Source organism: Polyodon spathula, chromosome 26 (assembly GCF_017654505.1).
Source record: "Polyodon spathula isolate WHYD16114869_AA chromosome 26, ASM1765450v1, whole genome shotgun sequence".
NCBI lineage: Eukaryota > Metazoa > Chordata > Actinopteri > Acipenseriformes > Polyodontidae > Polyodon > Polyodon spathula.
Genome location: NC_054559.1, coordinates 8,014,583 through 8,033,503, shown reverse-complemented (window position 1 = coordinate 8,033,503; position 18,921 = coordinate 8,014,583). Strand labels below are relative to the sequence as shown.

Below are 18,921 nucleotides of genomic sequence, written 5' to 3'. Positions count from 1 at the left end.
TACATTCTACATAAAGTACATTTAATGTATTTATACAATCCATATATACAGAACAACTAATACAGTTAATTGATTTAGAGTTTAAAAGCTTTTTACAGTCAAGAAACCGTTTATATTTGCTAGTTTATTCTTACTCACTACGCTACAGGGAAGAAAAAAAAGACACAGCAGCATTAGTTATGTAGTTAGTTATGCATCACAACAAATGAGATATTGGAAATACATCAACCAGAGCAGGAAGTTCAAATGATGGAAATCTCTGTTCACTCAATCAAAATGTGACAAATCAGTTTTAACTTAATGTATTATTCACTTACTTTACATAATTATCAGGTCTCATGGTGCCTGAACCTTGGGGTTGAATTTGTTTAACAAAAAGGGGATATGCAGGTTTAGCATTGTTGTTACAACCAAGCGTTTAACATTTCCAGAGTTTCGAAACACTAACATATAGAATGGCTTGATGCTGATTAAACTGTTCCTTTCAACCTACACAAGTCATTAAACAATTAGCATGATAGCAGTCTGTGGACAGCACAATATCCTACTGTCTTTACTGTACCAGTCATAAAAACTACTCCCCCACATCAAGATTCATAAACACATTTGGCTGTGTACGGGTAGACACAGATCAGTAGGCACTCAGCCCAGCTTAGTTTCAAGTGTGACCCCTGACGCTTGCCTCTTTGCTGCCTTTACTAATGCTTTAGACCTATTCCACATTACGTGTGTTACAGCAACATTAAGGACTCTGGAAATGACTCCTTATGAGTTTTAAAAATGTGAATCAAGAATGTTCCTTTAGGAAGCTTTTGTGCCTTTTAAAAATAGGTTTCAGTCTACATTACAATGCAGGAGGGTGTGCTCCGCACTGTAACACACGAAACGTGGAATGGGACTTCAGCAGTTTATTTATTGAAGGAAAGAGATAAACACATTAATCACACGTACCAGCATCTGACCTGCCACTACAATCTGACATTGAAATCTGAACATAGAGGCTGCTGCTTAAATACAAACAAACACCACCACAGCGCATACAACAGAACCTGGACTGATCTGGAGTTGTTTTGAGCACCAATATTTTAAGATGATCTTTTGGGAACCTCTTTAATTGCAGGCTGTAGTTACGATGCACAAAAAAGTGGTAGGTTTCAAAACACCATCTGCAGAGAAACAGACTACAGGCTTTCATTTTATCCGCATGACATTGAATACAAATGAGCCCTAATTCACCAGATATGCTCAAGACATGCTAAGCAAACACCAGAGCACAGTGCCATCTTTGTAGCTTCCATTATTTAGAGCAGTGGTTCCCAACCCTGGTTCTGGGGACCCCCTCTGTCTGCTGGCTTTCATTGCAACAGCCCTCAGTTATTAACTAGACTCTTAATTGAGCTGATAATTTGCTCAATTAGACCTTTGTACTTGTTTTGTCTTAAACAGTTACAGAGTTCAAGTTACTTATAAAATGTTATAGCTAACTTGAAAGCTGCAACTGTTTAAGAGCTGAAAACAAGTCTAATTAAGCAAATTATCAGTTCAATTAAGTAAATGAGAGCTCAGTTGGAATGAAAACCAGCAGACACGGGGGGTCCTCAGGACCAGGGTAGGAAGCCACTGCTATAGAGGACACTGCCAAAGACACAGTGAAGACAAAAGGAAGATACTTTACAAATTCCAATTTACAGTAGACTTGGCAACATATTTGTTCTGTCTTTCATTTTGTTTAGTTAAATGAATAAAGAGTATTTCAGTTTCTCCATATTTATGGGGTATAGACAGTAGACCAGGGGTCTCCAACCCCGGTCCTGGAAAGCTACTGGGTCTGCTGGTTTCATTTCAGCAGAGTTCTCGGTTACTTCACTGCACCAATTATTGGCTTAATTCGTCGAGATTAACATGCGTTCCAGATCTTAAGCCAATGATCAAATAAAATACCTATAAAACCTTCAGGATTGGGGGTCTCCAGGACCAGGGTTGGAGACCCCTACAGAAGACAGTATAAGAAAGAGGACTTATAATGCTGTTCCAGTAAAGACCCGCCCATGACAGTGTTTTAACCTAAAGCGTTTGTTGATTTGCTGAAGAATTATCCCAAGATCGAGCTCTGCAGTAAACTGAAATAAAAAATCTGCTAAATGCTCGGTTCACAACAAACTTACAGGTGAATACCACATTAGAAATCCAGCTTGTCTGTGTGAAGGTATTCACACACACACACCTATCTGGTCATGTGACCCATAGGAACACAATGTTTAGGGGGAAGTGGGGGGCAGTGGATTGTGTGAGTTGCAAAATGATTACAGAGTAAGCATTTGGAAATAAAGGCTGCACGTTGGTAAGCATTCACTCTCACAATGCATTCCTGGATGGATCTGAAGCAGTTAACTGAGGGTTAGGATTAAGACATTTCTTAGTCACAGCTGGCTACCAGAAAGTTGATAACATAAGTGATGATCTAACTAGTCTTAATTTAAAAATGTGACTACAGGAAGTGAGCTCTGTATATAAAACCCAAAAAGTCAGTGACTGGAACACACTTACAACATGGGGTGTGTCATACAGACTAAACCTAAATTCATAACCTCTGCTCCTCGTCAACCACCACTAAAAATGTGCATTTCTCTAGTTCCTGCGCAACTTGTTGCGAAAGAGGCAACATCAAGATTTCTTTACCCATTTGGTATCTTTAGTTCCATGTGTATAGAAAAAAAGATGCCCAGCTTACCAATGAATTGAGAATCAGTGAACTGCAAAACAAAGCTTTAGTTAAACCAAAATATCATTTATAATATTGAGCGAAAATACTTTAATATGTACAATTTTTACATCACCAATTGAAAATAAAATTTAAAAAAGTTAAAGCCACTTCTAATCTCATACTAAAGGCTTGCAATACTAAATTCCAAATGGCAGAATAGTAATCTCATCAGACTTCTGACTAGACTATGCTGGAACGGAATTTCAGTTCAGCATTCAGTACAAGGGATCTGGCTACAAGAAATTAGGAGTCGGCAGTGTAATTCTTCTGTTACTGTAATTCCAACTGTATCTGCACTACACTTTTATTATGCTTGCATAGTTTCAATTTGAATTATTTTTGTTTGGTCTATAATCACACGGCTAGACTTTTAATCAGAGTGAAACTGAATAGGTTCATTATATAATAAAAAGATTAGTTATTACTTTTTTTCAAATCACCATAAAAACGATTTCCCCGCAGAGCAGATTTCTAGGACTCTAGTCTGAAATGTTATTTCGCAATATGATGTTAAAAAGCCTTCTGTGCTCCAAGCAAACAAACTAGATGTTTCCATCCTTGAGCATTAGCGAATCACACAGCCTTGCTTGTGCTCCTTTTGGTCAATGTACAGTACAGCTTTCTAATTTTAACTTGCACCCTTCACTCTTCAAAAGATTTGCTTGGTTGGATCAACAATAGTGCAAATACACAGAAGACCACTTTCTTTGGAAAGGGATGGTTATAAAACACCATGTGACACTCATTTTACTGTTATCCGGCCAAAATACAACCTGCTTCTCAGTCAGGCAATTAAAGCCATTTTAGAAATACATATACAATATAAATAGTGCAGTATCGCCAAGCTCTAACCACTGATCTTAACTTGCATATGTCTCCTAACAGAGCGATTCATAAACAACGCACCATGTGACTAAACACAACATTATAATGAACATGTCCCAAATGAGCTCAACCATTGGGCTGGCACAGTCGTTCTTTCATTCATTAATTTTCTTACACAACTGTAGGCACCACTATTCCATTTAGTAAAATCAATACATCTCTATTGGCGTAATACCAAACAGGAGAGCCTGTCACCCGCAGGTGGATTTTCCCCATTGGCTGCTGAGGAGCTTGATCTGCAGGTACAGTACATCTCAGTACATTTGTTGTTAAATTGCTTACAGACGCTAATGAAGTTTCTCCAGAATTCACTATCTCACTGCGTCCATCGTAATGTTTTCTTGGATATATTTTAAACACCCCGAAACAATCCTGAAATTGAAAGAAGGTAGAGTGTGTTTTTTTAGGGCACACAGACAAGCAACCTATATAAATAAAAAAAAAAAAAAAAATTAAAACAGTAGACGACATGCAGTGGGGCCGGCAATCACTGCAGCATGATGTCCTTGAGGTTTTCCTGCAGGATGGTGTCTTTGACAGCATGGAAGACAAAGCGGATGTTCTCCGTGTCTATGGCTGTGGTGAAGTGGTGGAAGAGGGGCTTGCTGCGGTTCCTCCTCTTCTTGTTGAAGCACTGAACCAGGTAGCTCTGCACGTCCTCCAGCCGGTGTGGGTCGCCCTGGAAATCGGCAAAGTGCTTCCTGATGCTCACGCTCTTGACCTTCTCCACCAAGAGGTCCATCTTATTGAGGAAGAGGATGATCGAGACATTGGAGAAGAGCTTGTTGTTGACGATGGTCTCGAAGATGTTCATGGACTCCACAAGCCGGTTGGTGCGCCGGTCCTCCATGAGCAGCTGGTCATACTCGCTGGAGGACACCATGAAGAGGATGGAGGTGATTCCGTCGAAGCACTGGAACCACTTCTGTCGCTGCGATCGCTGGCCACCCACGTCCACCATCTTGAAGGGGATCTTTTTGATGATGAAGTCATGCTCCACTATACCCTTTGTGGCTTTCCTGGCCAGCAGAATATCTTGTCTGCTTGGGAGATAATTCTGAAAATAATAAGAGGGAAAGGAAAAAATAAGCATATTTGCATGTTTATGGGGGGGGGTTTAAGTCTGTTTGAATAGGTTTGTCTCAAAATTGCCTGAGCATGAACTTTTGTGCTACAACAATATAATAATATTACCTGTATATACATGAAAGACTATAACTAGGGACTGAAATTAGTTTTAGTCCACAAGTGTTTCTGTATGGCATTTATTGTACATGCATTAAAAGGTTGACAAATCAAACCATTAACACTGAAAGGCAACTGTAACTAATTATACATAAAAATGACAAGTTAAGCACGATTTCATTTTTTTTTTTTTTAAATACAAAATGTATTGTTCTGCTTTACCATAGATGAAAGATTGTGGTTTAGAAGGTTACAGTTTCTAGCTGAATAAGCAAAACTTTTCCGTTGGCGGCTTATGGTCCAGTCAGCCTCTGTCTACAACAGTGATAGTCAAGGTCAGGAGAAATAAAAGGGGAAGTGTGCAAGAACTTGCAGCTGCCACAGAGTGCAGACAGGTTTTAATTTTGCACCAAAAAAAAAAAAAAAAACCACCACATGCACATGTTTCCGGATAAACAGGATCAAAATGATTCAGAATAAAATATTGTAAAACCACTTCAAATCCATGGTTTTGTTTTGTGTTCAAGAAACTCCATTAGACAGCAACGGTTTTAGCAAGACAGAGTAAAACTGTTACACTGTTTTGGCTTACAGCACATTGCACAAGAGAAGCCACTGAATGACATGCAATCCTTTCAAAAAGTCATTTTAGGGTGCATCAAAATCGCGAAATAAATATATTCCAACGTATAGGAAGAATGACAGTAATGTAAGCAGGGGGGAATTACAAGAAAATGGGAAATTCAAAGTAGAACAAAGTACTAGTATTTTTAGTAAATTAAAAAAAAAAGATAAAAAAAGGATTGCAACAAACAGCCACAAATCACCCCCACACATATAGGCCGTAAATATTTTATAAAATCAGGCTTCTAAAATAGGAAGTAGAGATTGAAACCAGCTGAATGGCACAGGCCTTGCCCATCAGTGCCACTGTGCTGGCGTGACGGGGTCCCATCTCTGAAAACAGCTGCACCAGCCCCAGACTGACTCCTTAAAAAGAGCTCTGGGAAGACTGGAACCTATCCAGATGAGAATTACTGGAGTTAGAACAAAAACAGCACAGGAGATCCGTTCCCAGAGCTTTAGCTGGTAAACAGACCGGGGCACTAAAAAAAAAAAAAAACACATATCTAATGGGAGATACCTTTTCCCGATTCCAGTTTGAATTGTTTTTTTATTTTTTCAACCTTGATCGAGTGACCTCTCTCTTTGTGAAGTGTTATAATATGTCATGATAAGAGATACAGGACACAGAATGGTTAATTCAAAGAAGAATCCATTGTGAAATCAAGGCTGTTCAGACTCACCAGCTGCCCAATCCGGTCCAAGTTATCCAAGAAATACTTCACCGATTCACCCTGTGTGGGAGAAAGAAAAAAAGAAAGTTTCATTTTCTGTCATCAAATTTTTTTAAATGAAAAGTGCATTACTCCTTTTTAGTTCTTTGGGAAATTATGGGCCAACTGAAATTTCCACCACGTTACCAACAAAATGATGTCATCAGGTTGATTCATCATGTAAAGTTGAGTTAAAATTAAATCTGCATAATTAACAATATTTTGTAGAGACAGGAAAGCTAAAACACCCAGCGTTTCTGAAAACTAAAAGAAAAAAAAACACAGAAGAGAACTAGCTAGGCCATTACAAGTGGTTTCAGGTTACTCAACCTGTGTCCGCAGAATGGGCAGTAATGGGTCTTTCACCAATTTGTTAAACTACAGCAAAAGCTCCTGCCTAAACCTGCAGCTGTTCGTGCCTTAAAACATTTGCCTGGAAAACTAAACAAACCCCACAGCTGTCAGGAGAAAGCATGCTGGCTATCTAAGTAAAATCACATCTTCAAAAATTGAAATATAACAGTTCAGTATGGAAACAAAAAAAGGGGTCAAGGAAGATTCACAAACTATATCAGGATCATACAGCCCTGCTTCACCTTGGGGAAAATGATGAATAGGGTTTCTTTGTGCACTTCAATGTTAACATTGTGTGTTTTATATCCTTCTTTGCAGCAATAACCACTGCACAAAAAAATACATATTTTCATTTTTTTATTCTGACCACCGATTTCTTTTTTGGCTGACAAGAACCCTGAAAAGTTATTCCTGAGTAATTGCACAATGATGGTATATTTCTCGTATGTTATCTGCTCGGAGACAATAACACACAGTACCAGCTCTCTTCGGACAGTGCAAATTTTTGGCACTCTCTCAATTACAACTCCTGAATCTGCTCAAGGCACATGTTAGAGGACAGTCAAATACTTCTTACCTCAAACTGCTGGCTTCTGCTGCAAATGTACATTACTGCATACAAATCTGCATTGAAGATGGCTTCACATGCAGCACAAATCAAAACCAAATTATTCAAAAGTAAGATTCAAGACTGTTTTGGAACCAAAACAAACATTTAAAACGTATGAAGGCTAAGTTTAATTAATAAATTATATAATATATATATATATATATATATATATATATATATATATATATATATATATATATATATATATATATATATATATATATATAAATAAAATGTGCAATGCAGCATAAGTCTTACTTAATTTTTTTAATAAATTGCTTACTTTCAGAGAATGCTACTGCTGGTCATAGTGCACAAGGTCTTTGGCACAAGGGCAATGCTCTGTGCATTTTTTAGACTGGAAAATTCTGGTAAAGTACAGAGCCCAGTAAGGGGAAATAAGAGAAAAAATATATCTCGTCTGAAAGACTGTTTGACTGTGGTTTGCTTGTAAAGTTCCCCCACTGCAGTGATGTGTCCATACGCTCTGAGTGGGAAGCAGCTGTTTATTTAGAATAGTTGTGTCAGTAATTGGAGTAAAAAAATAAATACATAAAGTGTCTCTAAAGACACTTTGTTTTCGGTTTTCATTTTCTATATAATAAAACGGGGGGGTTGTATTACTCAAACATAATAAATATACAGAGTAACACCCAGTTACTGTATTAAGAGTATCAATGTAAGGATCCTTTTGTAGACCTATGAACATACTGTACCAGTGTTCAATAAGCAGATGAACAAAGGAGATAAGCTGCAACTACCAGCATATGATGCATATCTTTTGCCAATTGCACTAACCCCTTCTGTTCTAGGCCCTGGTAATTTCCTGTTTTACATCAAAATGACTATTTTCCTTTTCAGACACCCCTGGCAAACCATGTATTTTGTTTTCTCAGACTCTTTCTATTGGTGTCAATTTTTTGTGGTTTATTTGGTCATGTGACCACAAAATACATCTATTGTAAAAAATAAATAAAAGTTGCTTTTTCATAAAATGTATTATACCTGCGTCACATTTAGTCACTATAATGCAAATGTTCGATAGAAAATGTAGAAACTTTTAAGCTGGTGGATATGCCTGTGCCTACGTATACATCTTTTCGCTGGTTCTGGGGGAGGGGGTTTACATGCACTAGGCAGACATAAGTCCACTTTGACCTTTCCATTTCAGAACATGTAAGCCCACAGCCCACAGCACCCACCCCAATTTCATGTGCCAAGTACGTCACCAAAGAATGATACACCCTGGCATAAGTCATAAGTACATTTTTTGAAACTGCACAAAAAATTTTTTAAAGAATGGGTGACATGGCCTTGCATGTCAATGGTGTATTACCCATAATCCTTCTGCAGTTTGAGGTAATGCTGCTGTTTATAGCAAAAGTCGCTTGTTTTTCCTTATATTTGGACCTGTGAATCTTACAGCTTTTGTTCCAGTGTTAAAAGGACAGTGGTTTTGAATTGCCCAGAGTGTCCCAAATTCAAAATTACCAAGTATGTGCTAATGTGCTTTATGCTAATGGTTTCTCTCCAACCAGACACAACCAGTCTGATACACAATGTTTCACACACAGTAACTATACAAAAAACATGTTGTTCCTAATGTTTACTTTTACCCCACACACTCTGTACAGTACAGCGGTGTCATGTGATCAGAGTCAGGAGCAGGAAGTATCAACATACTGCCTGTACCTACTGTCAACATCAGCAAAACAAGATGTAGACAAATAGTCAGATGTTACTTCAAAGCTAATTTCATGAAGCACAGCTCGATAAAACAGCTACTAATCAAAAAGGTACCCCAACCCCTTCCGACGTATGCGGACACCCTGAAGGGCCTTATTGCATACATATATAAAGTTATGGGTTCCTTCTACCTGTGAGGGCAGGTATAAAACTTTAGTAACAAACCTAGACTATGTTTAGATTATTCTGCACAGTTGAATCCTAACTGTATCCTCCCCCCTCTCCTCATACTTGCTCCCCACAGTGATCAAACAGTGTGGGAACGCTGCATTTAACATCCAGTGCACTACTCACAGCCTGACCACTGCTGGAGCACAGCAAGTCAGGGGATTTTAGTAACTCAAGGAGTGTCAACAGTCCTATTCTTTAAATACAGTAAACACCACACACAATCAGGGTCTGCCACCGAGTTGCCTGACAATTTGGGCAGGGGGAACAGGGGTGGGGACAGGGATATCTGATGAGACCTTGGTGGTTCTATTTTTGAACAGGGACAGCAGTTCCTTCCTGGAAAGAGGCTGTGCTATTACTGGAGAGGAGACAATGCTTTCTGGAACCAATGTCCAGCAGGTTCTGCTCAGGATCTGCAAATTTGACTCCCCCCATTCTGATGGGATTTTTATTTTATTTTCAGTTTTGTAAGCTGCTTTTTTTTTAGACATCTAGGACATTGAGTAAGTAATTTAAAATCTGTTTTACACTTAACTTTAAAATATGTTTATAACTTTTAAATAAATAAATACAACAACAAGTACTCTAGCTTTTCTGTTCCGTACCCCATCATGGATTGTTATTGTTGTGTTACCTGTTTGACAATGTGGGCAATAACCCTTACACTTGTTCAGTTGTCAGGATGTTAACAATGAAAAGAGAAATTACATGTACGCTACATAAACAGTTGTAGCAACACGGGGGGACGTGTAACGCTATATTATTCAGAACTCTGCTACTTACTCTTTAAGGTCCCAACTAGATGATAATGGGATTTTTTCTCTGTATGCGGGATTCACAAGTTTGCATTCCAGGCATGGACAGCATTGAGAATCAATTACAGAACCAATGGGTCAAGATTCCAGTTCCGATTGTGCCAAGGAAGATAAAATAAAAACTAATTTTTACTTTAATGATCTCATGCTATAATGACTGTTCGGGTTACAAGCAAACATAAGAAATGCCACTGTAGGTTTTTTTTTTTTTTCTAAACACTGGGACTAGACATGAGTTAGCAGACTGTAGCAAAAGACTGAGTCCATACAGCCTGGCTTGATATGCATTCACTCAGTGCTTGTCAGCCAGGTATTTATATATGACTTCACACCGAAAAAACCTATTTCTCAAATGTCTCAACACATTTACAGCTGGCATGAGTCCAATGTTGCAGCAACACTGTCGGGCCTGTGTGTTGGAGACATCTGACTTTTAAATGATTGTCAAGGATGCTAATACACTTCTCCCAAGGCTTGTTGAAAATGTTTTAAAATAGAATTAAAAAAAAAAAAAAACCCACCACACACTCACACAGTGTTGCGAAGGACAGCAACTCAAATAAATAATCTGTAAATGAATTCAGAGAAAGGATCAAACTGTATTGGGTTAAGGCTTTTAAACAGACCTGTACATTAACATGTGTCCTATTCACAAAATGCATGCTTATCTCTTTAAAATAATCTTTGTCCATATATATTTTGCTTCAATCCCATACAGAAAGTAAGCCGTTAAAAACAGATTAATGAAACTTGGACAGGGCCTCAGGGGTCAACTCCCTGCTACACACCATGACAATCTCTCGCAAGTAAAGGGGGGGTGGGGAGGGTCTGTTTTATCAGTATTAAATGCACCTTTCTTACATTAATAAAGCTTGAGAAAATGAAACTTCACTTTTAAAAGGACTGGTTATCCATGCAGTATTTCTAGTGTCTCTCCTGTCTCTTGCAGAGCTCGGTCTATAGTATCTTTTTGGGAAATTTTATTCCACCCTTGCTAGTCACTGTTGAGTTTCCTGGCAACAGAGTGGAGTCCCTATTTAAGGTGGCACTGCTATCAGGAATGGCAGTGTTCGGAAAGTGAGCAGGCATCCCTCAATCTGGCAGAAAAAAAGCCCTTGTAGTTGAAATGCATAAATAACAATGTATTCATTCAATCAGTTCTCTATGTTTGAATCTAGTACTGTATAATGCTTTACTTCCATTTTATTATGCTATAATTTATTGTACAACAATTAAAGTAAACTGAGGGGAACTGTACTGGGGGTCAATCTTCACTTAAATTAAAAAATGTTATACTTCAAGAGATCCCCAATTTAATAAAATGTTACGATATTATTAACAAGCCAAACAAAATTGAATTTATTTGTGAACCAGCCTGCAATTTGAACTCCAAACACAGATTACAAAAGATACCACTTTTTTGTTTTCTGCAGTCTTGTAGCAGCGAACACCCATGATTATGACCTACCACATGTTTCTCTTGACCAGTTGCGGTTGGGGATCATTCATCATGCAAGAGGCTGTTCCAGGAGTCAGCCCACCAGCTCTGGACGGCCATATTTCTGGTTCTCATTTACATAAACCAGGCATCAGCCTTGACCTAACCAGGACAAGCATACAAGCCACCAGGGCAATGACACAGCACTGAATCATGCATCCATGCATGTCAAGGATTCCACTGGCTAAGCTGGTAGACTGGCAAGCTGCTTCACCACAGCAAAACAGCAGGGTAGCTGCGTGCTGTGCAGAGGAAATGGAAGCTGGGAGCTCCACCTTAACAGCGACCAGTGCTTTGGCCAAAATCCAGTCTCCATGGCTGTTCCTCCCCTCTGGGTCTCAGCCTTTCTCTGGTGTTGGCTCCAATGACAGGCCTGACAGTTCTGTTTATCACAGATGTGAGTATTGAGAATAGAACAAAACTCTGCCTGCCATGCTAGGCTAGAACCTGACACATTCACGTCCCTTCACGTTCACGAGTTGTGATTAAACCTGCCATTGCTTTCCACCCTCCCCTTATCTAATCTCTACCCGAAAAAGTGCTGGAGACCCCAGGGAAAAGGGATCGAGATGAGATAGGGCTGTAAACAGAAAAACAGAGTAAAAGAACGTCTGCTAAGAATAGAAAACAACTGAAGACAAGGCTGCTCGTAAATTTACATGTTTCCATTTTTTCCCCACTCCCCAAGGCTTTCAAATCCAGAAAACACTATACTTGCCATGTGTGTCATAAGGCGTTTCATGTAATTAGAAACACACTGGGAAGTTATTTCAACATCTCAAATTAATCTTTAATAAATGAGAACCCACAGAAAGACATGTATATTCCCAGCCAACAGCTTATCTTTGAGAATGAAGGGTACATTTCCTGAGGCAGATCATGTAAAAATGCAATCATGTTGTCATAATAAAACTACAGTCCTGATTTAAGCTATTTAAACAGCAAAATATCTTCGAGCTAGGTGCATCATGAGCTTTGTCACTACAAGAAGTGAGCATTGCCTGGTGTACTGTCAGTTAACAAGAAGCTTAAGATGACAAGGTGCCCGTTCCTATAGGGAGTCTAACACAGAACACATGAGGATGGACAGAACAGTCAAAGCAGTCACCAGGAACAAGATTAAAAAAAACATGCAGAATTAAAGACGACACATGACACAAACATAGATAAACTGCTCAAAAAGAAATACAAAACTAAAAAGTGAACTCAAGTTACAAACTAAACAATCACAGTAATAATGTGGTTGTGCATATACTACTTATGTATTTAAGATGGTTGAATCTTATCCCACAATCCACCATCCTGTCTTCAATTTGCCATACTGAGCCGCACACCCAGTGATATGAACTCAACAATGGTGATTGATATTTAAAGAAACAGAACAAGTGTGTGCTCTCCCTCATAGAATGGTCACAGGGGTGTGTGTGAGAGCATTACTCTAACATCAAGCCTTTCTGTTAAACTAAGAACAGAAATATGAAAAGGAACATGCAAACTAGTCTAATAGAAAGTTTACGTGGGTCAGTGTGGGTACAAGTGGGGGTTAGAACCAGTCAACTGGTAAACTGAGTCAGCCCTACCAGTTCATTTGAAATTTCAAAACTATCTAAGTAGATGGATGTGTTGGTGCTTGAAGAACCTAAACGGTTTATCAGGGCCATTACCACTCAACAGTTCTGGTATCCACTACATAAAATGACACTCAGAGAGCAGTTTCCCTTGTACTAATTCCCAAAATGACTCCACTGAGAATTAGTCCGTCAGCATTCTAAATCAGACCAAAACGAATCCCTAGGAAATTTACAGGCAACGTTTGTATTGGAGAATCTGACAATAAAAATAAAAAATGATTCAAGCAGGGAAGAACTTTTTTGCAAAAGTTTGGATTCCTTTTTAAAATGTAAATGCTGTACTGTTTCTTCTCACTGAAACTGTGTGGTACGGTTTTAATCTGATACTGCCTTCGTACCAATGCTCCCAGCATTGTTCTTTCTTCTCATCTTGGCAATGACAAAACAAGCATGAACTAAGAGAAATGTACACCGCATTTTTCTTGCCCATTAAAGATTTATTATTCGTGACAAAGCTTGTTTATGGATGTAAATAATGAATGACAGAAGCGAAGATTGAAATGATCCTGGGGGTAGCATGTTCCATCAGTCTCCCTGTGCAGGAACACATCTTCAGCGTTTCTGTTATTCAGAGGGGCAGCTGCCGTGACAGACGCGGACATCTCCGCTCTCTTACACTGAGCAAACACAACGGCTGAAATAACTAAGAAAATCAGAAGCTGGGAATCAGCACCCAGATCATTGTGGTACTTGCCCTTTGCAATGTGCCTGTATTTCCATGAAGAGGGGCTCATTAAATCCCTTTGCTGGGAGCAGCCAAAAACTACAGAAACTGTAAGAGTACATTAAAGGGGTCCCTCACTAAGCTATAAATGATGTGTCCTTTTATATGACAATTACAATCCAAGTAAACAGTGTGCATATACAATGAGATTACAAAATATGTTGCATGGTATGATAACTACTGTGTTATTACAGTGTAATTAAGAGACATTCCAAGTGTTAAAGCAAGTGATTTCAAAACTGGGTTAATCTCTGCTTTATTACAAAACATCAGTACAAGCTACCCTGAAGTAGGACACCCACTTCCTGTCAAGCAGGACTAATGGCAATCAAAGCACACTATGGAGGTCAACCATGATGAAAAGACAACCATCCCCAAGCAGAACGAGTGTCTGGTCTCTCTATGAAAAGCGTCACTTCCCTGTTTTGTGGAACTTTAGCACAGATCCTATAGAGTCACATTATAACTAGTTGTCTTATTATAACTAGTGGTTAAAAAGTGTTTTGTGTAAACAGTAGCCTGGTATTCTGCCTCTTGAGAACACCTATTACCGGTAATCTAAGTCACTGTCATATGCAGAAAGTCAGTTTTTGAAAGAAGATTTGCTGCTGTCCAATTCCCAGTGTCCCGTAAGGATTGAGGATGCCTGAGTGGGTAATGATTTAATGAAATGAAGATGATAATTCATTATGTGTGACTCAGCCAGCTAAACCAAACAAACATTCACATGCACATACCTGCTGGGACTGACAGCACTGGAGGATTGTGGAATCGGGAAAGTTCAGTTGCACAAAGTTTCATTAGGGGGGAAAAAAATAAATTAAATAAAATAAAAATACAAAAATGGTCAGGATCTGGCTCTGGACCAGAACTTTGGGTGGATTTATCTGCATTATACACCAGCGGCTTTAACCACATTATAGCAAGGCGTCAAGGAAGAAAAAATAGCTTTAAGCTGAAAAAACAAAAAGGGATATTTTACAGTAGAAGTTCCTCTGGGAATGAATACGTCTGGAACTTCACTGCAGCTGCCAGACTATAAAACAGGAGAGATTATAATTAAGTTGAAGATCATTATTTATGGTATTGTTTTACTAGGAGAAGAAGCCATTAATACCAAGTCTGTTTCACAAGGGGTCTTAGGCAAGACAGCCACACAAAGTGCAGCATCATGAATTCATTCATCTATTAGATTACAGTTAAACACACTGCCGTTTCCTTAAATTCAAGTAAACAATGAGACAGGTTTCATGGACGCCAGGAATTCACTCAAAAGAGAACAGTTTTGGCCCAATGTTTAAGAAACCTCAAAATGCATAACTTGAGCACAAACATTTTGCTGCTCAAGCCCTTATATATTTGGATTTAGATTCCCCTTTTTACCAATTAGTTACTGATGAATCTCTCAAATGGCCAACCTGCACCCTCACCCTATTAAAATCTGCTTATTTTAAGCAAGCACAGCTTAAACAAGTCACAATATGCAAACTTTTTCAATGGCTTCCCTCTGCAAAACATCACTTGCTGGTATCTAAAACCACTTATGCCAATCCATGCACTTGGCTTTTATGGGGGTTTTAAAATATTACTACTTTACTGAGGCACTGTACTTAATTTTAAAAATGAAAAAAAAAAAAAGAATAAAATTCTCCAAACACACACTTGTCAGTAACCAAAATGTGCATGGCCACACCCATTGTATTACTGGAACTGAATGGCTGGCTGGGTTCCACACAGCACTCTTGAATATTCTGTTTGGAACACCCCAGGTCCCCAGGGCAACATGGCATTCTCAATGCCAGCGGCACCAACTTTCATTCTCTTTCTTCTACATAACAGAGACACAATAGTCTGTACTTGACCTTGTTGAGATCACTGCTTTTCCATAAACACTAAGCTGCAGTACAACTGAACCAGTGGCATTTCAAAACACAGACCTGGAAATAATTGAATATATGTTTTTATTTGAAGACTAGTGGTGGTTGGAAAAATGGGCAGTTTCACAAATGTCTTCCCTCGAGTCTCGGTAGAACACAATTTACTGGTATCCAAAACAGCTCATGCCAATCCATTTTGTTTAACCAAGTGCACACCTTTTATTTATTTATTTATTTTTTTAAAGTTTGCTATAATATATTGGCCTCAAGAACATGCAGTGTTGTACATGATTATCTGTCTTCAGGGAGTCAGAGTGGGTCATTCATATTTTAAGAAGGAGCTGTATTTGTCCGACATCAAATTGTAGGACTGTGTCATCTAAAAAATAATTAATAATGATGCAGTGTGGTAAAAACAGAGTTTAAGATTTAGCTATCGAGACTGTGTTCCATCACAGAATGCATGACTTAGAATATTGATTGACCTTAAGGCATCAGAAGTCCCCATTATAAGACTGCACAGAAGGATAGGTTATTTGCCAAGCAACTTCAGTTGTAAGCAATCCCACCAATTACCCCTACAGTTCAGTCTCTACTCTAAAAGAAAAGGTTTTGCCAGAATATAATGGAATCTAAATTATCATGGGAGGTTTACCAGGTTAAAGTTCATGCTCTTGAGGACAATTAAGTGCCAGATAAAAGAGAAACCATCCATTCACTCACATTTCACTGGCCCCAAATTCAATACCAAGAACAGAGAAATCAAAAAGATCCATGACCTAGTCTTCACCTCGACTTCTTTTAGCAGGGCCCATTACCACCTCTCAGCGCCTACACGAGAGATCAGAAACGAGACAGAAGCAGAGGATACCACTTAAGAATTGTGTTCTAGATGCTCTGAAACATCTCATTAGCTCTTATCGTGGGTTTATTTTAAAGACTGCATAAACCCCGGACCCTGATCAAAGGCAAGTGTTGGCCTGGCCTAGGGCAGACGCCAGTACAATACTTCCTGCATGAACATGTTGATGGTTTCTTCAAGATAGCCCAAGTTGCATCAGCCAGTGGGGTTTAGCTGGCACCCAGTGCTACAAGCACTATGACACATGAGAGCACCTTTGCTATTGTCACACGCTTGTTGCTGACCTTGGATTTCAATCCTGCTGATCCCAGTCCTTAACTACAGGTAAATCCCCTCCCTTCCTCAATCAGTTCTGGTTTAGAATCTGCAAGTGCATGAGAAAACTTTCTAGACATGAAGACTGCAGTACAGAATGCCAAAAGTGTGGTCTTTTTTAGTAAAAATACTGGCCACAGTCAGTAAGAGCAGCAGCCTTTATTTGCATCTACACTTCAGATCAAGTCTTTGCTCCCTCTTTCAGCAGGGTATCTACTTCCAAAATGCTTTGGAATACACATTTTACCATCAAGAAAAGCATGTCCTTGGCAGAGCTTTGGAAATGCAAAACTAAAATTGAAAAGCGCTGTTCAATCTGTGCATACTTGACATACTGATCTCAAGTGAAAACACTGGTGTTCCGACAGCCTCATGCATGTACAGTATGTAGCACAAGTGCGCTTCCAGATGGCTATTGTATTTTCTAAAGCCTGACAGATGCAAAGATCATAACAAAGCACTCAAGCTTTACCCATGTGTTAAACAAGATATTAGATAGCATAAACTATGCTTATCTTTGTCTGGTGTTAAAATCCTATTTTTTCTGTCTTCAGCTACCCTTTTCTATTCAATTAAGAGAGTCTGTTAGATGGAAACTAATATATATATATATACACACACACACACACACACACACACTTTTTACTGTTTCTGACTAATAAATGATCATAGCCCTCAATCAAAATAATCCACTTCAATAAGCGAGTTCTAGAAAAGTGATTCTCTAATGGGGAGTCTGGAACCCCAAAAGAACCACAACAGTGCTGTTCAGAGGAGGGGGATCCTAAGTCATTGGTGGTCTTAGACCACAAAAGTTTGGAAAACATCAATTTTGCTAGCATTGAAATTAAACATCCCTGGCAAAAATTACGTATGAAATGATACATCATGGACATGTCCTCCTTTTTGCATGCAGTAGGGAAAAACTAAACAAAAACAAAGCAAAAGCATCATTCATAGCATAAACTCTACATGTTTTATGAAGTCTAAATTTGTAAAAGTGAATCCACTCCAGTGCAGCTGCTATGCAGTTCAGGGACTCCGAGATATACAAAGGGTCAGGGGTGGAAACAGAGTCTAAGGAGACCTGTTAAACTAATGACAGTTTTCCAAAAATCAATGCTGTGAATAACAATGAATCATTCAACTTGGCACTACAACACATACTTTGTACGCTGGTTAGAAGGCTTTGAAAAGACTCTAACTCTTTACATAAAGATAATTTTGTTGTTTTTTTTCTTTTCAATTAAAGTAATCTAGTTGAATTTATCACAACACTGAAAACATGTCTCAGTTAGAGCTTTGGGGGAGGTCCAGGTAGAGCAGAGGAGGCTGGCTGGCTTTGACAGGCTCTTGATTCCGTTGTAAATATATTCTGTTGGTTTACATTTTTTTCCCTTCACTTAAGAAATCTGCTGTGCAGTGAAAGGTTTAGGGGTGTATGCTGTGTACTGGACGCACTAATGAGAACCCTAGAGCTGACATAAACAGGCCTGGATTGCAGCCAGCGACTGAGTCACCCTGGCTAGCCCAGCCTGTGTATCTTCATCCTGGGCAGGGGCAGGCAACCCGCAGTGTGCGTAGACCAGTAAACCACGGCAGCCTTGCAGCCATCAATTAATTTTAGGGATCAGTCTGGAAATAAGAGTGAAACAAACCAAAACGAATAACTAAAACAGAAAATAGCAGCTGTGTCCTGTATGGTCATTTTTGTCCTTTTTTTCTTTAATGCAACTGTTTCACAATAATCTGTAACCATTACAATTCGAGTGCTGTTGTTGTTTTCTACACAGTTTAATCTCTGTACACGTTTCCATAAACTGCTTACTGCAGCGAACTGTTCTACTTAGCAGTGAAAGGTTTCTATTCAAATAAAATCACTGGGACTGTGTAGCTTTTGCCTGGAATCCCACGGTTATATAATACGATACAAAATTGTGAAATGTGAAAGCATGTGGGTTCCTGTAGTTTTAGCAGATATATACAGTATATCTATATTATCTATAATTTGGGGAAAAAAACAAAAACAAATATCCAAGAGACCTAATAATACTACTGTAAACTTATCATGTGAATAATAGGTCATATGATGAAGCATGCCTGGCAAAGCACTGGAGGTCGTGTTACAGGCTTGGCTAATTATCCAT

The 18,921-nt window shown here is 38.9% G+C and overlaps 1 protein-coding gene across 3 annotated transcripts in view; it reads right to left on the bottom strand.

Moving 5' to 3' along the window:
• Positions 1-1,528: 1,528 nt before the first annotated feature.
• The window catches only part of LOC121300879 (guanine nucleotide-binding protein subunit alpha-12), a 47,831-nt gene continuing 30,438 nt past the window's right edge, over positions 1,529-18,921 (bottom strand). For all 3 annotated transcript variants that reach the window (XM_041229839.1, XM_041229837.1, XM_041229838.1), the window contains 2 exons: positions 6,142-6,192; positions 1,529-4,706 (listed from right to left, as the gene is read on the bottom strand). In XM_041229839.1, coding sequence (XP_041085773.1) covers positions 4,137-4,706; positions 6,142-6,192 — 621 coding nt within the window. In that variant the 3' untranslated portion in view covers positions 1,529-4,136. The remainder of the gene's footprint in view (positions 4,707-6,141; positions 6,193-18,921) is intronic.